The 25,972-nt window shown below is 50.7% G+C and overlaps 1 protein-coding gene and 1 long non-coding RNA gene across 4 annotated transcripts in view; one reads left to right on the top strand and one right to left on the bottom strand.

Moving 5' to 3' along the window:
- FAM120A (family with sequence similarity 120 member A) overlaps window positions 1-25,890 on the bottom strand; it is an 87,307-nt gene extending 61,417 nt beyond the window's left edge. Inside the window, exons 1-3 of one of the 3 annotated variants that reach the window (XM_072842127.1) lie at window positions 25,395-25,884; window positions 10,406-10,652; window positions 7,521-7,603 (exon numbers count right to left, since the gene is read on the bottom strand). In XM_072842127.1, coding sequence (XP_072698228.1) covers window positions 7,521-7,603; window positions 10,406-10,652; window positions 25,395-25,868 — 804 coding nt within the window. In that variant the 5' untranslated portion in view covers window positions 25,869-25,884. Of the gene's footprint in view, window positions 1-7,520; window positions 7,604-10,405; window positions 10,653-25,394 lie in introns of all 3 variants that reach the window. The other 2 variants (XM_072842118.1, XM_072842138.1) reach the window with 2 other exon arrangements.
- LOC140641804 (uncharacterized) lies at window positions 4,018-10,132 on the top strand. The gene is made up of 3 exons (XR_012038400.1): window positions 4,018-4,244; window positions 5,148-5,238; window positions 9,924-10,132. It is a non-coding gene; the product is annotated as an uncharacterized lncRNA (long non-coding RNA).
- Window positions 25,891-25,972: the final 82 nt, after the last annotated feature.

A 25,972-nucleotide genomic window follows, 5' to 3' on the forward strand; every position in this document is an offset into this window, starting at 1 on the left:
CACATCCAGGAGGGGATTCTCCTCTGCAGATGCGGGCAGCCCAGGTTGGGATGGGCTCCCTGCTGCATAAACCTGCTGGACAAACGTGTTCTGAGCAGTAAAACCCATCCAGGTCTGCACACAGCCCACTGATTGTGTGGAAAGCATATGGCCATGCACCTGTGCAACCAGGGGGAAGACGGTCCCTGGCCCTTCCCAGCCAGCCCCACGCAACACCTGCCCGCGGCGCCCCCTCTCAAGTTCGGCGCTTTCTGGGGTCCACACCAAGGTGGTCTTCGAGGCATCCCTTGTGTCTGACCTCTCTGAAGACAACTTTGTTCCATCCCCGCTCCCAGGGCCTCCCTGTGACGCTCCTCCCCCTGTCATCCACCAGGTGCCGCGGGCTGGATCTGAGGCCACATGCAGAGCGGCAGGGATGCCCAGGCATACGTATGTGACACGTGGCTTCATCTGGGGCAAGTGCCACCCAGCAGGAATGCAAGTCACACGGGAGGTGTGTATTCAGGGCTGTTAAGAGGCTGGCGCTGCTGTCCAGGTGGCCGCTCAGCCATGCCCTCTGGCAGCCTTCTGGACCGCATCTGCCTGGGCTGGCCGTGACTGGCATTCCCTAATGACATGGACAGCCTCTGCACACCTACTGAACGTTCCAGGGAATGCTTGTTCACACTGGTCTCCATCTTTTCTTGCTGGGCCATGTCTTCTTACTGTGCTGTCTCTTACAGGTTCTGGACACGGGTCCACTACCAGAGACACTCTGATCCTTTCCCTCAGCTGCTTGCTTTTCCTTCTTTCCACCAAGAAATCTCTGCCTCTGTCAAAGACGTAAAGATTTCCTCTTACATTTCTCCTAGATCTGATTTTTATGTTCTCGTCATTTTTGCACATGGGTATTCAGTTACTGTACAAACTGTCCCTGCCCCCTCCCATTACCTGACCACCTATGCAGGCCCTTGCTGGACTCTGCTCTGCTCCGCTGACCTAGAGGACCACCAGCATCGGGGCCGCACTCAGGCTCTCACGGCTTCACTGAGACACGGGGCCTTCCAACTCTGTTCTTCTTTCTTAACATTTTGTTACTCTAGGTCCTTTGCCGTTCCACGTGAATCTTAAAATCAGTTTTCAATCACTTAGAAAAAAAAAGTCTTTTAATCCATGAATACAGCTCTTTCCATTTGTTCAGGACCCTCTCCAATCACAACTGCAAATTCACCATCTGCTTGGGTGTGCAGTTCTCTGGAGATGGTGCAGCACCATTGAGGAAGGAGGACGTGGGCAGCGCAGTGGACGTGGGGCCCTAGGCAGGTGGTGCCAAAACCAGTTCAAGAGGGCTCCCCGGGAAGGGAGACATTGAGAAGAGGTGAGTGGAGAGGCCCCGGAGGCCCAGCCGCAGGTGTCCACACTGAGAACTACCACCAGCAGAAGGTGGTGTTGACTGAGGGTGAGGGTTGTGAAGATTACAAGTAGAGATGAAGCTCTTCAGGGAGGAGACCCAGGCCAGGCCTCTGGGCTGGGGAGGCCAGGGTCCAGCAGGGCCGACCACAGACCCAACAAGAGGCGAAGGAAGTGCAGCTAAGCTGTCTGGCAGCCCCCAGGCATGGAGCTCCCCAGGGCTCTGGAAGGTAGAGCAGGAGACCAGCAAAGCCCCAGGCTTTCCCAGGTGACAAAAACTGACAGAGTATAGCCACCAGGACCAGTGAAAGGTGGTGTTCAGATGGCCTAAATCTCTAGAGTCACCAACAATCCACATTAGGAAAGGAGCAGAACAGGCCACGGACCCTCTGTCTCTGACACAGGACCCACAATACAAAACAAAAACACAAAGAGCAAAAAAGGCTCTTACAACTCAATAATGAAGACAGATGACCCAACTTACAAATGGACAAAGGACTTGAACGGACATTCCTCCGAAAAAGATAAATGGTCAGTGAGCACAGAGAACATGCTCGACGCCATTACCCATCAGAGAAAAGCCGATGAAAACCACCTCATCCCCGCTGGACAGCTGAAAGTACAGCAGACGATGGCAAGTGCTGGGCAGATGTGAGGAAGTCATGCCTGCCGCTGGCGTAGGAAACAGGGCAGCCATGCAGGAAGGCAGGCAGAACCACAGAGTCTGGCTCCAGGCACACACCTGAGAGGATGGCAGCCAAACAGCAGGCACAACCTGAATGTCCACCAGCCGATGAGTCCACCCCCGTGAGGCAGGTCCTGCCAGAAACAGGAGTGAGCACGACAGCTGCCCCAGCATGACAATCCGCAGAGTCACACTCAGTGAGAAAGACAGACACAAAAGGACACAGAGGTCTGCTCAGATCAAGTGTCCAGAAGAGGCTCGTCTGGAGACGGTAGGTCAGCAGTTGCCACGGGCTGGCAGGCAGACAAGCAGGAGTGACTGCCAACAGGCACTGGGATGCTTTTGGGGTGATGAAAATATTCCAAAATTAGACAGTGGTGATGCTCACACAACTCTGTGAAAGCCAAAAATCACTGAACTGTATACTCTGACGAGAGTGATTTTATGACATGTCAATTATAACTCAATAAGGCTGTTATAGAAAGAAAAACAAGCTTTCTAATCAAGCGGCAGTTTTGGAGTAACCACCCGGCAAACCCCAACTATGTCACATAGCGTTCTGGTCCCACTCCTGGCTGGTCTCAAGAAGGGCAATGTCTCTGGTCAAGTCACTTTGGAATGCTTATTGTGCACAGCTCACTGTGTGTGTGTGTGTGTGTGCGTGCGCACGCGCACATGCAGGTGGAGGTCACAGGGTACATGTGCAGGGTGTGGTGGCGCGGAGTTTATGTGTGCAAATGGAGGTCACAGGGTAGGTATGTATGTATGTACGTGGAGGTCACATGATATGTGTGCAGGGTGTGTGCATGGAGGGGTCTGTGCATGCAGAGGTCACAAGGTAGGTGTGCAGGGTATGTGCATGGAAGGGTGTGTGCACACGGATGTCACAGGATAGGTGTGCATTTGTGCACGTGGAGTTCATAGGGTAGTTGTGCAGGCTTGTGTGTGTGCATGCACGTGGAGGTCACAGGGTAGGTGTGCAGGGTGTGTGTGTATGGAGGGGTGTGCATGTGGAGGTCACAGGGTACCTGTGCAGGGTGTGCATGGAGGGATGCGTGCATGCACATGGAGGTCACCGGGTAGGTGTGCGTGTGTGTGTGCGCACGTGGAGGTTACAGGGTAGGTGTGCAGGGTGTGCATGCATGGAGAGGTGTATGCACGTGGAGGTCACAGGGTAGGTGCATGCACACACTCATGGGCTCTGAGTGAAGACAGAAACAAGCAGACACCTCCTGAGTTCAGCCTGGCATCTTCCCTTTAAGGATCTTCCACGCAGACTTGAACTGATCACAGTGCAGACCTCCCTGCAGGTTTCAATGACCTACAGGTGTGGAGCCCGGGAGGGTGAATGTGCACACAAGCTCCACGTGGATTGCTGCACACGTGCAGCCCCTGTGCAGACGGCCACGGTGTAAACAGAAACATGCCTGCAGACCCTGGATGACCTGGAGTCAGGCTGCTGGGGTGGGTGTCTCCTGGGCGGGGCTGCATCAGCTCCCACCTCCACAGGACACAATGGCTGACATCTCCAACCCTCCAGCTCCTGCTGTTATTTTCTCCAGAGCCAATGACGTGCTTCTCAGCCCTTGGGAATGCTAGGATGACTTCCAGGTGAGTTATTATATCCAAATGACTTTCGAGAAGGATTTCAGAAAGAACCTGATCGCCAGCCTCGTTCAGTAAGGTTGCACGGTATGTCCGCTACACCATAAAACCTCATCAGGCCCGAAATGCTGCTGCTCTGTGCATGGCGTGAAACCCACAGGGGGCCAGGCACCACGGCCTGAGGACTCAGGCTGGCCGGACACCCAGCCTCATGCTGCCTCATCGAGGAAGCCAGGAGGGGGAGAATGGCCAAGCGTCAGGAGCACTGCAGTCGTGTGGGCTGCACAGTGAGACAGGACAGCCCAACTGTCCACCCCGTGACCCTGAGAACCCTGCCAGGACACTGTTCCAGAACCCAACTCCCTCCTCCCCAGGGTCAACGGCTGCACCCTATCCTAAAGACCTTTATATAAAGGATTCCTCAGTGACTTCTGGTGGCAGACAATGACACATAAAAAAATACAAAGCCGGAGAAACTTTAGGGGAAATGCTTGGTAAAATTTTAAACTCCATGTTCCTGATGGGACCTGACGATCATCCTGGTGTCCGGCTTCGCCCGAGAAAGGTAAGCGGGTTACAAACACCGAACAACACTGGAACCAGGAAGGGAGCCAGGCACAGGCCAAGCTGGTCAGAGCTCCAAGAAGAGGCAGAGGCCAGGGAGCTTGGGGGCTGTTCCAACGGCCAAGAACTTGAGGGGCCCTGGCGTCTGCCTGCTACAGGTGATGCATGGTGGTTGGGCAGAGACCCATCATCCATGTGGGACAGTAGCACGGGCAGGAAGCCAGGGCGGCAAGACACCACACACCTGCTGGGGGGCCCCTAAACAGCAGCGGACGGGGCTCCGTGCCAGACATACCTAGGGTCAGAACAACACAAGAATAAAATCTCCAAGTGCATGAACTAAACATGAACTTTCAGAACACAAAACCATTAAAATGATACAAAGACCTGTAACTAATGGTCCAAATTAAAAATATTTCTAAAATTAAAACTAAATGCTTACCCAAAATAAAAATCCTACCACTTACTAGGACTCAAAATCACGGAGCAAGAAAATCCCAAAGAAAGGGCGCTCACTCAGCCAAGCTTACGGGTGGGAGGTGCTCCCACCAGGGCCGACCACAACCCCCAAAGGCCTCACCCTTAGTTCTAGAATTTTCCGTCACATAACATGGCTGCCTACTGTCCTGAGCACAAATGAAATCAAGTCTAAGAAATCTGATGTCACCTTACTAGCATCACTTCACAGGGAAACTGAACAACTGAAAAGCTCAGCACCTGCCCAGCCACCTCCTCCCCCTGCAATTTCTGCCACTCCCTGAGATTTTAGGTTCCGCATGTGTCCAGCACAGCCCTCCCACCCCAGTGACCACAACCCTGACTAGCAGCATGCCACACAGGGCCTGTCCCCTCCTAGCCGCCGTCTGCAGGTACCACCCCGCAACCTGGCTGTCTGTGCCCACAGGCCCAGCCCAGACACGCTGTTCTAGCAACCCAGAGCCGTGGGCAAGGAGGTCGCAGTGGGAGGGTGAAGACTGATGTTCCAGGCTCGCCAGGTAAGCGATTCACAGAACAGCCTCTTTGGAACCAGCAATCTGGTGGGAGTGACCCCCCACGCAGCACGGTGGGGCAGAAAGGGTCAGGAACATGCCTGTGGGGGCACGAGTCAGAGGCCCGTGAAAGCTGTATGGACCACAGATGGTTAAAAAATCACTACAAAGTGTCACAACAACTAACCGAAGTCTCAAAATGTGTGGTTACTTCTGTGAGAGGGATGAAGCAGACAGGATATGAATGGTGCAGGGTGTTGGTGAGAAGGGACACCATCCCATCCAACTGCCCCATGTCTGCCACGAAGCCCAGATGGTGCTGCACACAGGACATGCACACAAGAGGCCAAAACATAAACACAGTGCAGTATGTGCACTGCAAGCCAGATGTGTTGGCGCTCAGGACGTGACCTGAGGGATCCTGACTTAGAAACAACACGCACACCATCCATGACTTGCAGGGACACTGGAGAAACGTGAGCACGGACTTCACCCTACAGGATGTGAGGATCTACTGCTAACAGTCACGTGAGCATGGAACAGATCAGCTTCATGATACAAACTGAGGTTTTCACAGGTGACGTGTTAGGGTCTCTGCAACTTACTTCCAAATAGCAGAGCTAAAAAACAAAGATAGATGTAAACAGACTTTATGGCAAAACATTAACTGTAGGACCAAGTAGGTACGTGGATGGACGTTGTCTATTTCACCTTCTCACATACTTGGTATTTTTCTAAACACGAAATTGGGAAAAGCACATGATAATGATGTTCATGACCTGTTGGAAGACTGGGCCTACTGCCCACTCACCCCACAAGCAGTGCTGCTGTGTGACCTCTGACATGAGACCAAGGCCAGCTCAGCTGGGATGCACATGGGGCCTGGGATCCTGGGAGCCCTCCCACACCCCAAGACTGCCCCAACCCTGGAAAAAGCTAGCCTTCTCCTCGTGCCCAGCAAACATGATGCGCACAGCACCTGCCTTCGGGCGGCAGTGGGACCACCAGGGACACAGCAATGATACTATGGCCAATGGCAGGAAAAAAGCTTCTCTCCTTCAAGGACAGAAAACACATAGAAGACAAGTGATTCTGGGGATGCCCAGGTAGCTCAGGGGTTGAGCATCTGCCTTCAGCTCAGGTTGTGACTCTGGAGTCCTGGGATGGAGTCCCACATTGGGGTCCCTGCAGGGAGCCTGCTTCTCCCCTCTGCCTGTGTCTCTGCCTCTCTCTGGGTCTCTCATGAATAAATAAATAAAATCTTAAACAAAAAAGGAAAACAAGAGGAGAAAAACTAACTTTCAGACAGAAGCTGAAAACTCCTGACCCGGGGAACCATTAGAACAACTGGGAAAGCATCCCGATGGCCAGCACACCAGCAGAGAGGGTCCAGGTGGCAAGAAGCCAGAGGAGGAGGCAGGAAAGAGATGCACCTAAACAACCAAGTTTCTCCAAAGTTCACTCCCAATTAAAACACAAAACCAATTTGAAACCACCCACCACAGGAGATGGTTTACAGCGGGGCAGGGGGTGTTGCATCTGGCGGGAGACAGGATTTCACAGAAGCGCCTTTGGGAACCGTCCCAAGCTCCCCCTTCACTCAGGAAGCCAGGCCTGGGTGCCCTCTATAAGAGCAGCAGTGACCACAGCAAAGGGGACTCGGAGTCCCAGAGCTGCCAGCAATACGCCTACGGCATCCCCGTGGCCCTCCCACTTCAGAAAACCATATGTGTTCCTGACACGCCTTGCTTTCACAATGGGAAGGCAAGAAAGATAAAAACATAGAGTGTTAATGAAACATACAAAGGCAATATTTCTCTAATGAACCTGGTTAGGTCTCCTCCATCATCCAAACTCTGAAACCTTAATTATTAACTAGACTTTTATAATTCTAGAAAATTACAGAAGGTATGAAATTTATCAAACTATGCTAAGACATGATCTAAGTGACAGCTGACTCTATTACTCTATTGAAAACATTAATATGCATCAAACATAAAAAACCTTTAGCTAAAGATTTCCACCTACTTAGGAACACAGCCTGAATTCCTCTAAGGAAACTTTTAAGGACTTTCCTAAATCTCCCTAAAGCATAAGTGTTGGAAACGAGATAAAGCAGGTGGCGCGCTTCCCGAGGAAGTGCTGGTCCCGAAGTGAGGGAAGCGTGGTATCGCTAACTGTGCGGCCTATTTCCTTCTACAATAATGGAACATCATTCGCGCATCATTAAAGAGATAGCAACTCCACAGCTGGCGGCCACCAATGTTGGAGACGAAAGGAACGTGTACCTTCAGTGAGGCTAGTGGATGCTCTGGGCCAAGTAAGCTCCAGTGGAAGGAAGCCAGGTCTTCGTCAGGCAGAATGTGATTCCCTGCAACACAGACACAGCATGGTAAGAAACATCCCAGCAGTGACAGCTTTGCATGTCAGAACCCGAAGGTGACCTGGGGGCTCCCTCCACACCCTGCAGTCCCTGGGGTCGCCTCCTCGGTTGGACACAGCACGTGTAACCTCTACAACACAACTGGAAGTACTTTATCGTCATTTCACACAGAGCCATACAGAGTGGGGACAGCTTGTGCAGCTGCCGCAGAATGACACAGATTTCCAGGATGGTTCCAACGGCTTTCCATCTCAACTGACTGCATAAAAACCGAAGTGACTTGGCTGGGCAGGGGTAACGGCAGGCTGGCGAGGCCAGGGTACCAGGATATGAGCCTCCATCTGCTCATGAGACCCTAGGCTCCACGCTGCACCCTGTCAACCGGGTTCCACAGCAGGGGCAGACCACCCACTGCCAGGATCTCTCTAAGCAAGGTTACATGATATGGGTCACACCTCCTCCGTCACTCCTGCCACCACCCACAGACGATGAAGCATAGACCACACCAGTGTCAGGAATGCCACTCGGCTGCATGCCCTCTTACCAGGGCTGTGTCAGAAATCAGAACTGCGTTTGGTCAGGAGCTGTATTCTGGGGAACACTCTCCCGTCAGGTAGTGCGTGGATGGCAGCACACCAACATCCTCCATGTGTTCACGCCCTCAGTGCCATTTAAAAGTGGCAACGTCCTGAATGACTTGAGTTTTATATGATTTAGTCCCCTCCACACTGAGAAGGCAGATTCATTAACTAGCTACTAACAGGAAGCAGAACAAGCTGAATTCTTAGTAATTAACCAATTAATCCTAATATTCTAAACACGCCAGAACTCGACGCAGACGTCCAGAGGAGCAAAGGTATGTCCTCCCTGCCCTACTGAGCTTCGTACTGCCTTCCCAGGCTCACAGGCTGCACACAGCTTTACTGGGAAGCATGATGTAACTTGAGATTTTTTTTTTTTTAAAGCGTCTATCTGAAAAAATATGAAACCAATTCCAACATCAGTAGTCGTCTGTTAAAATTTGGGTTACATACTTATTGAATATGTTCCCCGCCCTCTCTAAAACAAAACAACTCCTCTGGCTACATTGCCCATCACAAAGAGGAAAAGGAAAATACTCCGTCTCATTTGAGGACACTAAAACTTTTACACAAAATCTAAAAATGCTCACCCAATTAAGAGTTTACCTATAACTTGTCTAAATTTTTAAAAGAAATCCCAAGCCGTAAATTCATTACTATTCAAAATGTTATTATTTGTTTTTCATTCATTTTAAGACTTCACAGGATAATTTAGCTAGAAGAATACAGAGTTTGCACTATCTCCTAAGAAATACAGTCAACAGGAACGCCTGGGTGGCTCAGGGCTTGAATGTCTGCCTTTGGTTAAGGGCGTAATCCCAGGGTCCTGGGATCAAGTCCTGCATGGGGCTCCCCACAGTGAGCCTGCTTCTCCCTCTGCCTGTGTCTCTGCCATTCTCTCTCTGTCTCATGAATAAAAATAAAATAAAAAATAATAAAAATCTAAGAAAAAAAGAAATACATTCAACATTTCTCAAACACAATAAAAAACACCCTCCCGTATGTCACAGTAGATGGGGAATCCCAATACGCTGCAAGCATCTGATTTTCCAGTCACTTAATCTGCCAAAGTCATTTTGTGTAACATTTAAGTGAACAGGAAACTTTTCAGAATAGCCCTGCTTTAAAAAAAATCACTTTTAACATCAGAGAATATGCTTTCTAGATTTTGATATTTGGAAATATGAAAGTATATTTAGAAAATTAGTTTTAATTCTCCAAATCCTGAGTCCTAAGAGTTCCCTGAGAAAATGGACAGAAAAAGCCATATGAACAACACCTATTAAAACGCCATCACCAAATACACAAGAATTCGTGGCTATACCTCAGTGTAATTTTTAACTGTGTAAAACTTTTTGGAATGTTTACAAGACCTGATCAGCCCACAGTAGGACTGCCATCCTACATACTCCAGAGAGGACACATGGGGAACATGTACAATCCCACTCATCTGGAGGCCCTGGCAGTCACACGGGGCCAGCATGTCCCAAGCGCCCCCTGCCCCTCACTGAAGCTCCAGGAGGGCCCGGCTTGCACAAGGCCCATCCATCCTGTGGGCACAATTCCTACAAAACCAGCCACTAGTGCTGGGTGTCCAAGACCAGGACAGGACAGAAAAGGCAGAAAAAAAACTGAAAAATGCAAACAAAAGTGATAGATGAATATATAACTACTGGGAAGTCATTTTTACATGAACGAATTAATATGTAAAACTTCCTCTTTTCTAGGTATCCAGCATGAAGAACTGCTCTGAGGGAGTTTCTACAGACATGTGAAATGCAGGTGTTGGAGGCAAGGTACGCAGCTCAGGTCTGCTGTTTCCTGTGAGTGTCCTCCACATGCTGAAACCTGCAGCAGCGCTGAGCTCACATCATTTTCTTCTCTAATGAACATGACTTACGCCAAAGGATTAAATGTCTAATTTTCATAGTGAAAATGTGCTTTACATTTGTGATTTTAAAATAGCACTTTCCCCAAAGCATTAGTGAATTTATTCACAAAATCAGTCTTCCGCCCCAGACAGAACAACACGGAAACAAATACTTAAAAACAGAAGAAGCACATTATCAACGACACCAAAAACTAATACCAGGCAAGGAGCAGCACTAAGGAGGGGGACTCCCCACAGCGTCCCAGCACTGACTAAAATTCTAGTGTGTTCCCAGCAAAGAATCCTACCAAACGAAGCCAATTCACACTGCCCACCTACCTAACAGAGCGGCGAAGATAGGGAAGCGGTTTGGGTTCAGGTCCAGCTGCTTGGCGACCTCATGCATCAGATACTGGCTCGTGGTGAGACTTTTCCCGTTCCGGCTCAGCTTGAGGGCGTGGGCACTGAAGTAGTAAGGGATGTTGCACAGCGCGTAGTCGGAGTCATAAGCGACCAAGCCGTGGAAACCATTCTCTCTGCAGAAACCAATCACTTCCTGATGATGGTCCTCAATGCTCTGCGCCACCTGTGCAAACGAGAGGAGCATGTGGTCAAAGTCAGCCCGCCACAGTACCCACGTACACCCCTCTGTGCAGAATCTGCAAATACTGGGCACAGAAACACCCGAAAGAGCCAAAGTGTCCAAGAACCATAATAAAGGGTGCGGCACACTGTGCACGTGAGCAGTCTATGTAGGAGCCTCCCAGTTAGTGACAATAATCCCATCAAGACCGCCAGTTAACTGCCCATTTCTTGTCAAATTCAAAAATGGCCCTGCCAAAAAATACCCAATGTCCGCTGATCACCATAACTGTATTCTGAGGGAAATTAGGGACAGGAAAAAGGGATGGGGGAAAACAAAGAAGTGTCAAAGCAGGAGACAGAAGCCAGCCACCCTGGTAAAACCAAGTAACTTCTTCAAAGTAGAAATATGCCAAATAGGTAAAATAATCAGAAGGATTTTTATTTATTTATTTATTTTTACAGAAAAGCCAAGCATTACCCATCACCTACAGATCTACTAGTTACTACTCACACTAAAGCACTCTGCATATGGGGACAGTAGTTAGGGTGAACATTCACCCCAAACATCACTGTCACATGGTTAACCTGGGCAAAGGATCAGACCTGGTGCTGCAGCCGGAGACCCAGGGCAGACCGCAGGCCAGGCCAGAACTCACTGCCTGCTTAGTGCTCAAGACTACAAGCCATGGGGATCCCTGGGTGGCTCAGCGGTTTAGCACCCGCCTTCAGCCCAGGGCGTGATCCTGGAGTCCCAGGATCGAGTCCCACATCGGGCTCCCTGCATGGAGCCTGCTTCTTCCTCTGCCTGTGTCTCTGCCTCTCCCTGTGTCTCTCATGAATAAATAAATAAAATCTTAAAAAAAAAAACCTACAAGCCGCAACTTCTCCCTCTGTCCTGCCTCTCCCAAGGTGAGTGGTCCGCCGCAGGTGTTTCAGGGACCAGGGCACAATGGGACCAGAGCATCTCAAGGACCCAGTCATCCCAGGACCCAGGTGTCCCCGGGACAGTAGCACAGGAAGGAAGGGCAGGAGGCAACACACGTGGAAAGGTAAAAGGCCCTGGGAACCTCTCTACTCCCCAAAACTTACCAAAAGGCATTTGAAAAACACTTTCCTAAAATATATAAAGTTGAAGACAATCAATTCTTCTGCTGTTTCCCAAACTCATTTAACCAACTGAAATCTGGCAGATACTTTGTTTCTAACAATAGATAAGGTACCTGAGAACGTATAATTTCCATCTAAATCAGGTGACTTGCCTAACAGTGGAAAGAAAGTTGGCTCTCCAAAGAGCCCTGAAGGCAGAAAACACATGCCCTTAACCCTAAGTGTCTAGAACTATGCTGCCCAATGTGAAACTAAACCACATCCAAAAAGTACAAGTGTTCAAGGGTCATCTGCTGGGCACACCGTGGAGTGCTCCCGTTTCTCACCGAACTTCACAGGATGGGGATTGCCGTGTTTGGTTGGAAGGTCAGTTATAATGACATCTCATTTAGAAGCAAGGCAAACCCTTTAAAGATGCATATTTCAAGGAAAAGTAACTTACTGCATTCTCTTGATAAATATTTTTAGAAAAATGTTTTACTTCATAAGAAAAATATAAACATTTAGTCAATTTATTTCTATTTCTTAGAAGAACGCACTTTCATCCCTTAATCTAAAAACTCTGCGCCTTCACTAAAATAGAAAAGTATAATTTAAGAAAATTCTGAAATGAGGCCAGCTCCATCTCTCCCAGCCCAAGCCCTGGGCCTCCCACAACCTGGGCATCCGACAACTTCAGGACACAGAACTTTGTAACAACAGCGACGTCTTACAGCGTCTTACAGCGTTTCTGAATCACCAGCAATCCCTGGCTGTGGTCCAGGCACCCTGATCATAAATGTGCACAATCCACCCCCCCCCCGAAGCCCTGAAATGAGAGGAGCTGTGAGTGACCCCTCTGCCCCCACCCCTCCAAGGAGTTCCAGAAGAGGTTACGTGGCCACTTGCTTCAGAGCCAGGCATCCCGGGGGCAGGGGGCAGAATTAAGTGCAGGACGGGCACACTATATGCTCAAGACATGTATCTTGTGGGAGTTTATTAAACCAGTGAGTGCCCAGACGCTGGGGCCGGGGCCACTGTCCCCCTTAAGTGCCCCTGTGCCAGTCACCGGGCTGCACGACCGCCCCAAGGAGAAGAGCAGGTGCACTGGCCTGAGATGAGCGGCACGGAGGCAGGATGGGCTCCTGTGGCAGGTCTGAAGGGAGGCTTTGGAGACCTACAACATACAACAATCATCCCATCGGCAGCGCACTTCCACAGTGTGAATATTCGTGCTCTTTGACCCGGTGATCTCACTCCAGGAAATGGAGCCTAAGAAGCCAAGGTACTGCAGCAGTGCTGGGAGCATCAGAGGTCAGAGCAGGCACCTGGGGGAATGTGAGCAAACGCCGGGAGCTGGGTAGGCCCAGAGCCCGCGGGCTGTGCAGAAACACAGAGAGAGCTTTCGACAAAACCCTGTTTTGTTCATCTGTTCATGACCATTGCCCCGTACACAGAGCCGCGCACAGCTGCTGCCAGGGACAAAGCAAACACCACAGTTGTATCAGGATGGTGCAGTTATGTTTCATGAGAACCTCCTTAAACAAAAAAAAAAAATTAATAAAGAAGCTGAAGCAGCACCCACACTGGCCACCTCAGCGTCCCCACACCGGGGACGGATGCTCTTCCTTCCTAAAGACGACAAGGCGTGCCCCTGCTATCGGCAAACCTAGGGCCTAGCCTGGCATCAGGTGCACGCCGGAGGCCCATTGCGGGACTGCCCACACAGCCAGTGAGGTTCATGCACCCAACAGAAGCCAGCGGCCTGCGGGCCGGAAACCAGGCCTGGGGCTCTCCCCTACAGCCTCCACCCACCGTCCCGCAGCTCCCAGTCCTTCAGAACATCTGGGTTCACTCGGCATTAAAAAGCAACATGAACGAGGTCTTATTAATTCATTACAACTCTGATGTACAAATGATTAACCACACCTTACCCCTCCGGCGGAGCACAGCCGGCCTGGGCAGCTGCCCACGAGAACTGACCAACTGACGTCCCTCCCGGGAGATGCAGGCCACAAGCACTGGCTCGGGCATCAGGCCTCAGGGCAAGGTGGGCTGGACTGCGCCTGTCCTGCTCACCTTTCCCTCCCTGAGTGCCAGCCAAGGGCACAGAAGTGGGACGCCAGGTCCAGGGTCTGGCTCGACACCCACCTGCCCACCCGAAACGTACAGTTCACAGACATCTAGTTTCCTTCAACATCAGATTTCGAGGACTCTCTCCCACAGGCCTTGACCCGAGGAAAGGCAACAAGGCCTTAAGACCATGAGGTAACAGATCCTCCTGACAGGCAGGTACCAAAAGTGTGGTGGGGCCGAGGCACAAAGCCCGAGACCCAGGTCAGGGCCAGAGGCCTGCTGGTTGACACACCTGACTGTGCGCTCTGGCCAAGCCCCTACATCCGAATGGCCCACAGAGAATGACTCCTAACGTATACAAATCACAAACCAACCCGCCAGGCATCAGGGGCCCAGGGCTCACACAGACTGGCAAAAGTAGGGATCCAACTAGAAGAGTCTGAACCGACCTCTCTGAGCTGGTGGGGGCACTGCCCTAGGGACCCCCAGAGCACAATATCTGCAGTGGAAGCTGGCTCCTGAGGGCAGGCACTGCACACACGCTGACCTCCCCTGGGGACGTGCATCTCAAGGGTACAGGAGTGAGGCGACAGTGTCGAGACCACCAGTGTCTCCCCATCTGTCAGACCCACCCTGTGGGGCCGGCTTAGCCATGAAGACATCCTGCCAATGGGCGTACAGGTGATCTCACAGACGGTCAGGCGTGCACATGCACACGTCCCTGCTGTCAAGAGGGCTGAAGAGCAGAAGACCCCAGAAGCAAGAGCACCCACACCCAGACATGGTTTCTCAATTCCATTCTCCATGAAATGGAATCAGGGCCCTTAAGAAAAACGGGTGATGCTAGGGCAGGACCTCCGAGACAGCCCTGCAGCATGCACCTGTCATACCAGAAAGGAAGGGGTGCTCACAACATGAAGAAGGGGAGCGTGAGGACCCAGGAGCCCACCTGAGACTCCCAGCGCCGGAGCTGGAGCACCATATGCAACAACATCAGGAACATCACAGCAGGTGCACCACCCGAAGTATAAAACAAACACAAAGCTCATACTGGTCCAAACAAATGATCACATAAACATACTGTGCCCCACACAAAAATTCCAACCATAATGTGAAATCCCTCCCAGGAACCAAAGCTCATCCCCACCATCCCCCCAAACCAGGCCTGGCCAAAAGGACCACTTCCCAAAAAGCAAACCAGCAAAGGGATGAAGTTGTGTCACAGAGCAGATGCCAACAGACTCCCGCATGGTACGGTGTGACAAAGGGCACTGCACCTCCGCGGCATTCTCCCTGAAACATGAGAAAACACCAGGCAGCCTAGAGAATACCTGCTCAGTAATCCAAGGTGCCAAGGTCACCAAAGAGGCAGAGGCAGAGGTGCTTTCCGGGGCCAGACGGGCCCAGGGAGCTGACACCCAAAGGCCACAGGGCACCGCAGAGCCTAGGAGGACCCAGGGGAAGGAGGGATGAGGCCTGAATGAAGAACACACGATACCACAGCAGGGCAAGCTTCTTGGTTTGGTGACTGCTCACTCACAAGCTGTTACCATGCACGCAGGCAAGCAGAGGGAAGGGTATTTGGGAACCCTCTGTACCATCTTGGCAACTTTTCCATAAAACTAAAATTATTCCACAGTAAGAAGTTTATTTTAAAAAGAAAAAACTCAACAGTCTACAAGACACCAGCTGGAAAACTATTTTAAGCTACTTCACCAGGTGAACACAGCATTCACAGGCATGAACAGCACAGTCTCACAGCCTATTACATGAAAACACATCTCTCCGCAGATCGTGGGCTTCGGGCAGCAGGAGAGCCCACCCCTGGTGAAGCTGGGTCACCACGTATCTGCAAACCAAGGAACAAAGTCCACTGGCCGGAGGGCTGGGGACAAAGCCTCAAGACGCGCACCACGGAACCCATCAAAGAGCAGGTGCTGGGACTGGGTTGCTATAAGGTCCAGCTGGGACAGAAAAGGGGTCCAGGCTGTGTCAGAACAGGACTTGTAAGGCAAGTCTTTAATTAAAGATAAAATTCAACGTCACAGTTAAGCTTCAGGGAAGCAGGGTCTGACCCTCTTCTGAGGGTCTCCTCTGCTCTGGAGCCCACCTGCCACCTAACCTGCCCACAGACAGCACCCTGCTCCTCCTGGCCTCCAGCTCTGAGCACTAACTGGGTGCCATCTAATGAAATGGACACACCTAGTTCTTAGTTCTGATTTTGGAAGTGAGGAAAAACCATTACGTAGGATCCTGAGGTGGTTATTTCAAGCTAAAAACATGAAGCCCTGAGACCTACTGTCCAATAAGCGGTAGTACAGGGGTTAAAACCTCCTTCCCCACAGTGAGCCAAACCTGGAAATCTGCACGGCCTTAGTGAGGAAAAGCCGAGAGCACAGCCACCAGAGAGGTGCTGGGCCTTCATGGATGCGCCATGGCTGCCACTGCTCAGCAGATGCAGGGGGGCCCCCCAAGAGACCTCACCTCTGGCTCCCGGCAGAGGAGCCGCCATCAGCCCAGGAAGCACAGTGTGCCTCGCCGGCCTCCACACCCACCTGGTCCCAGAAACACAGGCCGTGGGGGCAGAAGAGCCTCAGCAGCCAGGACACCGTACTAAGCCTCAGGGACTTCACGCTGCGGGTTCCTGCCCCCGACCCCAGGTCAGGCTTCTATCTCATTCGTGTGTTAGTGTCACTGAAAAGACAGGTGCATCAGAACTCAGTATTTTCACAAGGAACACTGCCCCAAAACTCCCTAAGCTTCCTGCGCAAGTATGGCCACTTATTTAATGCTGACAACTGCTATGGGGACTGTCCCATCCGATGACAGCATCGCACTGTCACTCCTGATCTCTAGGACAAGGTACTAGCATGGAAGGCTCTGTCTCTGGAGGCAGGTGGGCGAACCCAATGCCCACTTTAACATGTTCTGCACTTCCACTTCTTCATCTGCAAAAATAACACCATCCCTACCTCACAGGGCAGCTATGACAGCTAACGAGCTACTACTACACGTAAACAGCTCAGTCATTCACCAATAATAAACACTGATAAAAGTCAGCTACCATTTGTCTTTAAGAAAGCTGCATGAGAAAGGATCTGCTTCTTCATACTTCTCCAACATATGGGACCTGAAACACTATGAGTTGTCATAAATAGATTTCCCGACATCAAGAAAAAAATACTGTGTGAGATTTTTCTTTAGAACGGTTTTACACCAGCTCAGAGAATAATGTGACACACCCTCAAGCCACCTATGAGATTTAAAAGATATAAGTTAACCTGAACACAAGAGGATATGAGTCAACCTAAATTCTTTTGTTTAAAAAAATAATAATAATGCCTTGATCTTGAACTCTAGTGGCCAGGTCCTGGGTGGATGAGATTACTCAGCTCCCCACTCTCACTCAAGTCTAACAGAGGAAATCAACTCCAATTTGGTGGAAGATTTTTATTGTTGTTGTTGACTTAAAAGGGCAATTTAAAGTTATGACATATTTTAGTGATGTCTCTAAAAATGAACTCTCTCCCCCTCAGGAAATCTGGAAGGAGAGCTGAACAGCTTCTTCCCTTATGCATCCCTTGCCTATTCTACAAGAACTGGCTGCAGTGGTCTTGAAAGCAAGGAAAAATAATTTCTTTTAAAATAAAGGAGAAGCACATGAAAAGATTCTCGACTTCATTAATCATAAAGGAAATGCAAATCAAAACCTCAATGAGATACCATTCAGCAGCCATTAGGATGGCTACCATCAAAAAAATAAACAAATATAAGCAAGCAGATGTTGGTGAGGATGTGGAGAAAGCAGAGCCTCATACATTGCGGGTAGGAAGGTGACAAGGTGCGGATGCTGTGGATCCTCAAAGTCTCACACACAGACCTACCCTTTGAACCAGCAGTTCTACTTCCAGGTGCTGAGAGAATCGAAGGCAGGAACTAGACAGGTGTTTGCACACCCATTTTCATAGCAATGTTACAACAGCAAAAAGGTGGAAGCGGCCATTGACAGATGAATGGATAAAGAACGTGTGCTGTATGGACACAGTGGACTATTACTCAGCCTACTCCTGACACCTGCTGCAACATGGACACACCCTGAGGACACTGAGCAAAGTCAAGTAAGCTGCTCACAAAAGGACAGATGCTGTGTAATTCCTCTTGCATGAGGCCCTACGGCAGTGAAACTCTGACACAGAGTAAGCAGTGGGCGCCAGGGGCTGGGAGGGGCAGGGGACGGGGTCAGTGTTTAGTGGGGGACAGACTTGCAGCATGGGAAGACAAAAAAGTTCTGGAAATGGACAGTGGGGATGGCTGCACAACACTGTGTTATACTTAATGCCACTGTACCCTATGCTTGACAGTGGTTAAAACAGTAAAAATTTTTAATTTACCCCAACTTAAAAAATAAAATTAAGAAAATAATAAAAAGAGGGTTGTATCCCATCTCCCCATCTTCCTAAGAAGGAAGCCTAGGCGCTTGGCTCCAAGAGGTAACTTCCTACTTGTCAAAAGACAGAGGTTTAACTCTTCCTTTAGAGGATGATGTGAGTGTGCGTGACTGGCACAGACTGTGGCTGCCTGGTCATGTAACAGGCTGAGACGTCTTTTCTCTGTAATCTCTTTAATAGATCGCCTTAACGCCATTTCTTATTCAATAATAAAACCCATTTTCTTTCACTACTCAAATATAAATGAGAGGGGCACTTGGGGGGCGCAGTGATGAGTCCGACTCTTGGTCTCCACTCAGGTCACAATCTCAGGGTCGTGGGATCGAGCCCCAGGACAGGCTCCACAATCAGCGCTGAGTCCACTTGAGATCCTTTCTCTCTCCCTTAGCCCCTCCCCACACGCATGCATTGTCTCTCTAAAATAAATAAATTTTTGAAAAAAAAAATGAGTAGATATAACAAAAATGCAAATTAAACTTTATTAACTTTAAAAAAATTTTAGATGACAAAAAAAGAGAAGCAAACACCCACATTATTTGCCCTCAGTGTCTAGTTAGCCTACTATACTAACCTCCTCATACTCCAGCTAATTCCAAGCAATTCTATCCTTGTCAGAAATCTAATTCCAAAACAACACATCAAAATGTAAGTTTCTGACTTTGTAGAGTTGAATCTCAGATTGGTCTAGTCCATTTCAAGATGGCAGCACTTGCCAAGTCTTCAGTGAACGAGCCCCCTGCCCGCATTAGACAAGAGTTCCTTGGAAGATTTCATTCACTCTTCTGTGCCTGGCTAATAACAGGCATACAACATTTGCTAAAGGAAGGATGAATCATCACTGGGAACCAATCAGAAAAGATAGTATCGGGAATTTAAGGTGAGAAAATAAATCTTGCACAATGGCCATTGATCCAGGTGTTGAAAGAAAACAATTAAATGCATCTGTCTATATACACTGAACAATGCAAATATATGATTAAAAAGTCCAGCGCCTATACTATACATCTGCAAGAGGAAACTGAGTCTCCGGCCTCAAGCAGCTTCAGTCAGCTGGGGATGCATCCAGGCAGCTATAACCAAGCCAAGCACAGGAAGCCTTGATGCACAGGCTGTGCGCGCACACGACCCCCAGCTCCATGCGAGGCGCCCAGGGCGCTCCGGTCATGATCCCAGGGTCCTGGGATGGAGCCCCACATCAGGGAGCCCGCTTCTACTTCTCTCTGTGCCCCTGCTCCCACTCACACACACGCTCGCTCTCAAATAAATCAATAAAATCTTCACATACACACCCCAAAAAAGGCTCCATGAAGGAAGCCGACTCCTGAGATGGACTTTAAAGTATGAGCGAAATTCTGACCAGGAGTGAGTGGCTGGACAAGGAGGGGCAACACAGAGTGGGGAAGCTGTGCGTGGTACAGCTGAAGCGCTGAGAAGTCCTAAATGGGGTCCTGCGAGGAACCATGCCGACAGGTGGAAGCAGCTGGGATCAGGAGGGTCTGAGCCTTGGTACAGATTAATGGTTTTGTTCAAGGCGCTGCAGGAATGACTAACCCGAGGAGCCTGCAGGCGGCGCCACCAACAAGGTGTGCATGCTGAGTCCCTGCAGTGGAGCGGCAGGCGCCGACCCAGTCAGATGCAGACACAAGTCGGCCTGCCTGCCTGCACCCCGCCCCCCCGGGGCAGTGAAGGAAATGGGACCCTCAGTGTAAGTCTAGCAGTGTACCTTTTGCTCTATTTTATTATTCCAGATCATTTATTCTAAACGCGGATAAATATCCAATAATCTGGTTTCATACCACCAACAGGTTTGTAGAAGCACTTGTGAGGCCTACTGGCTCCTTGGTGAATTCACAGGGTGGCGCACTAGAGTGAGGAAGGGCACGTGGGAGACAGCCGGGTTGGCAGAGGGCCCAACAGGCTGGGTCGTGAAATTCAGGGGAGGGGGCCTCTAGGGTAGCAGGGAGGGTGACCTTGAGGGAGGACGACCACAAGGCTCAAACCAGGGAACCTGACAAGCAGAATGAGAGCAGCCCCAGCACAGAGGAAGAAACAGAAACAGAATGAAGACTAACTAGCTCAGAAGGGGTGGGGCTGCAGAGGGGACATGGCCTTGCAAGTCCTAACAGTGACGTTTCCCACTGATCACAGGGTCTGCTCTGGGGTGGATAAAGCACACACAGTGGTCACTCAGCGCGAGGGGGCACTGAGTGGTCAGCGTGTGTGACATGGTGTCAAGTGCCCAACACCAGTGGCCCATCAGATCTCTGCAGGCAGGCGTGGGGCTGTCAGGTGCTGTGTGCCCAAGTGGACAGCGGTACATCAAAGAGGTGATGCTGGGGTTTATGCGCAGAAAGAGCGGTAGCAGAGAACCATGGCATCGTGGAAAGTCTTCTTTCAGGAGCTCCAGGAAACGGAAGCACTCTGATCATTGGAAAGGGTTTGACAAGGCAGACTAAGGAGAAAGGCTGGCTTTGATGAGTTGGACTTCAAGGACAGGGAAGAGATTTAGACAAGGTGATGAGTGTCATAGAAATCAGTGCTGAAAATCACAAATTGGGGTTCAAGAGCAAAATCCAGCCCACAGCCTATTTCATTTGGCTTAAACAGCATTTTTTAAATGGGTTAATGTCAAACACAAATCTGGATTTCTAGCTTACTTGAAAAATGTGAAGTCTGGTGATGCTGGCTGTATAGTCTTGTAAGGTTTTTAAAACACGCACACTTGAATCTACGTTGTTTGTGTGTACACCATTTGCAGGGGGCTAGATACACTATGGAGCACTATGCAGGCATCAAAAAGAATTAGAGTTATACAGACATAGAAAGATTTTTCACATCCTTATAAGAAAAGCAAACTGCTGAATAATTGTGTGATCACAATAATGATAAAAATTAAAGCTATATTGTGGTAGTATATAATATGTTACGTATCGTATAATACAAAACATATGGGGATGCCAGGCTGGCTCAGGGGTTGAGCGTCTGCCTTCGGCTCAGGGCATGATCCCGGGATCCAGTCCCACATCAGGCTCCCTACAGGGAGCCTGCTTCTCCCTCTGCCTGTTTCTCTGTGTCTCTCATGAATAAATAATAACATCTTTTTTAAAAAATACAAAATATATGGAGGCAGCTGCCAAGGAAAACAATATGGCAATTTCTCGAGAAATTAAACACGGAATTACCATGTGATCCACCAATTCCACTTCTGAGCGTATCTCCCAAAGAACCAAAGCGGTACTTGAACAGAGCACACCCGTTCACAGCAGCGGGATTCACTATTCACAACAGACAAAAGGGGAAGCAACCGAAGCATCCGTGGACAGGACAGATAAGCCAGATGTGGTCAAATGGAATACTACACAATCTTAAAAAACGAGGGAACCAGACACAATGTCACAGCATGGATGAATCTTGAAGACACCAGGCTGAGATCAGCCGGTCCAAAATGGGTGCACTGCAAGAAAATAAATATTCTAAGTAAGCATTCTGAACGGATGACTGGTTTTGGTGACGATGTGGTCAATTTTGAACCTAAGTATTCCCTGGTCAATTTTGGGTCTTTGAGAACAGATGTGACTACTAGTTTTTGCATCTCCTGGAGAGAAGCCAGCTACTCCCACGGTCCTGAGAACACAGAGAGGCACTGCCCTGCGGGACCTGACCTGGGCGTGAGTGCGGGGAGGCACACCCCCAGGCATTTTTACACAAAGCCACTGAACTTTGCCTTCAGTTCAGCATCAGCTCAGCATTTCCCTCCTGAGAAGGTTACTGGTTGCTTATCCCCGCATGTCGCCTACTCAGCAATCCTGTCTCTTCCCATACAAAACGGCACAAAACCCGGGCCAGCCAATTGCCCCGCGAGGGCAGGCACCCAGAAGCTGCCAGCCCCTGCCCCATCAGGTATGCGGCCTCGTCCCAAGATCTCAAGCCACAGCCGCATCTCACAGACATCGGCAGACGTAAGGCAGGAGCGTGGCTCCACTTTGCAAGACCTAAATCGACCTGCCGGAGCACAGGCTAAAGTAAAATCTGAAGGTCTTCAGCAGAAACCCACATGCTGGCCCAAGTCTCGTGGCAGGAACGTTCAGGGAAGCTCCAGGGACTTAATGCCACAAAGATTTTTAAATACATATCAGTCCCTCCCTGAAGTTTCAAAGGTTGTGATGACTCAAAGCACACAAAGGGAGACACTCCCAGCAACCGGCAGAGGCCAAGCTCAGGCCAGGCAGTTCAGTGACCTGAACAAAATTAGCCGATTCACTGGCCAACTTCTAATGGCTAAACAAATAGAATGACTACTGTACCCAAAAAATTACAATTATTCCTCTACCAAAGTCAAAGAAGATTCCTCTAAGCAAAGCTGACAGGAAAGCAAGCCTTCCTGCCAGTTTACAGAAGCCCAGAGAAGACCGACAAGATGGTAGATTTTTGTAAGACATGTGCCTCATGGACCCAACACGACACAGTGGCATTTCACATCAATTCCATCAATTCCTTTGTCAATTTTATATAATACTACAGAAAAAAAACTACTGATTATCATACAGTAAAATTAACTTTTATTTACTTCTGATGTGTAGATCTAAGGTTTTAAAATACATTCCTAGCACCACCATCAGAGCACCTAACAGTTCCAATACCCCAAAAAGCTCCATCCCCACGCCCTCCCCCAACCTCTGCCCTCTGGCAACCACTGACCTGGGGTCACGAGAATATCACAGAAAGAGAGTCACACCTCTGAGCCTGGCTTCTTTTGCTCAACATAATGGGCCGCCTTGGAGATTCACCATCCCGTCAGGTGCTGTACCCGTACACCCTCCCTTTCACGAGGAGTAGGACGGCACAGTACAGATGCACTCATTTGTTTACGTAGTCATCCACTGAAGGATATTTTGGCTACTTCCATTCTGGCTGTTACGAATACAACTGCTGTTAATGGTTCGGCTCCTGTGTGAACAAAAGCTTCACCAGGTAATCACCCAGGAGCAGCACTGCCGGAGCACACAGTGAGCGCACACTTACCACTGCTTGCCAGCCAGCATTGCCGCCAGCCACATGACATGCTTCCAGCTGCTCAGCACTCTTGCTAGCACTTAGTATTGTTGGTAGTGCTTGTTTTAGCCATTCTAACAGGTCTATGGTGACACATCATTGTGGTTTTAATAGACTTAACCATTTTAATGGGCATCTTTTAAAAACAGTACATGCTGCTTCATTCCCTTAGAGAACACTGAACATAAATTTTTCTAACTCAAAACTCATCCTTGTAGAAGAAACACTGTGCCACCCTCAGGGGCTACTCAAGCACACAAGATTGTCTTCCTGATTCTTCCAGACAGGCCCTAGAATTATGTTTCATTTTTACAGCTGGCTTTTTTTGTTGTTGTTTTTAATCTCCCTTACAAGATGTCATTTCTTGCTTCTACTGGTGCTCCTGCCTCAGGCTGACTTTCCTCTGCACCCTTTTCTCACACTGCGTTCAGAAGTACATGACCAAGCTTCTCAGAACTGAGGAGGAGAGGATTTGAGGGAAGCTTTTGTTTTCTTTTTCTTTTTGGGCCATGATACCAAAACTTCCTGCCCTCTCGTGTGGCTGCTGAGAAATTTCTAGTAGCTAGATTTCTCAAAAAGCACTTAAACTGCCAGGTTAAGAGATCAGTAGGGAAGTAAGCTATTACTGTACTAACCTGTACAGCTAGCACCGTACTATATGCTTCTACACCAGGAGTTAAAAGCTTATCTAAAGCAAAATAGCCATAGGGAAAAAAAAAAAATCATCTTGTGTCTGGAAACCTAAGTGTGAGAAATTATCCTAAATCTAGCTTCCGAACACATTGGTCAGAATTCTGGGTAAGCCACGCATTCACAGGGGCACAGATATCAACATAAAAGCACTTCTCTGCAGTAAAAAAAAGAATTCAGCAGTTCTTTCCAAAGATACAGAGACTGTGTACACACTGAAGCTTAACCTCCGTAACATTTGCGGTGTTCCTTTGAAAGTCATCTGACCAGAAAGCTCATCCTGCCTTTTCAGAGCTAGTTTCCGTCTCTGAATACTTTCTCGACATCTTCTGGAGGTGGATAAGTACTTCCCTGGAGCCCGGGCTCTCACCCAAACTCCCAGGGGACTCGGGCTGCCACCGTGCCAGGCCCACAGGCCAATCCCCGAGCTCCCAGGCGCCACGACCTGCAGACTGGGAGGCCCTGTCACCAATTGCAACAGGACTGGGGTGGGACTTCCGCTATCACTTTAGGCTTACCCACCACCATCTCAGCTCCGGCAGGCAGGAAGAGTGAATTTCACAAACTTTGGGCTCAAGCAGTGTTCGGGCAGAAATAAAGGAAGGGCAAACAAGTTGGAAGCCACAGCGGCAGGCGCCAGAACACCCAAACAGCCCCCTCCCCCGAGTTTTTAACAAAAAGCCAGGAACAGGGAAGCAATCACAACTCCAGTGGAGGGTCATTGATTTACATGTTATCTCTGCAGTGGCTGCTGGGTCCGGAAGCTGTCCTTGGCCCCCGTTCGGCCAGGAGCCTGGTGCCAAGGGGACAGAGGAGCGGCGGAGGCGACGGCAGCTCTAATTACTCGGGTGCACGGCCCAAAGTGGCGCGACCTCCCCGTGCACAGTCGTGGCCCTCTGCCCTGACTCTGGGCGCCACCTTTCCCAGCAGACACACACACACCCGGGCCTGAAGTCACAGAACCCACAAAATTCCATCGTGTCGAGTCCTGCAATCGTGCGAACTCTCGTGCACACACCGTCACGACAGGGGGAACCCGGACACAGCCCCGTGTCCTCGCCGGGGGCCACCCGGGCAGGCCTCGGGCAGCCTGCGCCCGGCGGGACGCGGTGACAGCGGCGCGCCCCTCCCGCACCGCGCCCGGGACCCCGCCCCGGCGCCGCGCAGCCCCCTCGCCCGCGCGGAGACCTGTTGCTGCGCGAGCCCAGCCGCTCGGGGAGGGAGCGTCGGCTGCAAGTTGAGGCCGGCGCCCCGGCCGCCTCGGGGAGGGAGGAGAGCGCGCGCCCGGCCGGGATGCGCTCCGAGGCGGGGGCTGCACCCCGCGCCCTCCCCGCGCGCCCGCCGACCCCCCGCCCCGCCCGCCCGCCCCCCCCCCCCCGCCCCGGCCGCACCTTGACGTGGAAGCGGATGAGCGCCAGGCGGATGCAGTGCGCCATGCACACGGGCGGCAGGAACCAGACCTTGGGCGGCGGGGTGCCCTTGTTCTGGACATGGCTGACGATCTGCTGCGCCGTCTGGCGCTCGTTGCCCTGCCGCTTGACCCACTCGTGCAGCCGCGCCTTCTCCAGCGCGCCGTTGAAGAACACGAAGAGCTCGATGTTGCCGCCGAAGCAGGCCTTGGCCAGCGCGGCCAGGTAGCCGAGCATGTGGTTCCACTGGCCCCCGCTCACCCAGTCGGTGTAGAAGCCGCCGTACAGGCGGTGCAGGCAGTTGTCGGCGTCCACCAGCAGGCGCAGCGGCGTGTGCGGGGGCCGCTGCCGCCCGCCGCCCACCAGGCTGCCCCGGGCCAGCTTCTGCAGCTCCACCGGCACCACGGCGCTCGGGCAGTGCTTCTCGATGTAGTCCTGGAAGCCCTGCACGCCCATGGCGGCGGCGGCGGCGGGCGCGGGGCGGCGGGGCGGCGGGGCCGGGGGCGGCGGGGCCGGGGGCGGCGGGGCCGTGGCGCGGCCGGGGCGGCGGCGGGCTCTAG

This window comes from Canis lupus, chromosome 1 (genome assembly GCF_048164855.1).
Source record: "Canis lupus baileyi chromosome 1, mCanLup2.hap1, whole genome shotgun sequence".
Taxonomy (NCBI): Eukaryota; Metazoa; Chordata; class Mammalia; order Carnivora; family Canidae; genus Canis; species Canis lupus.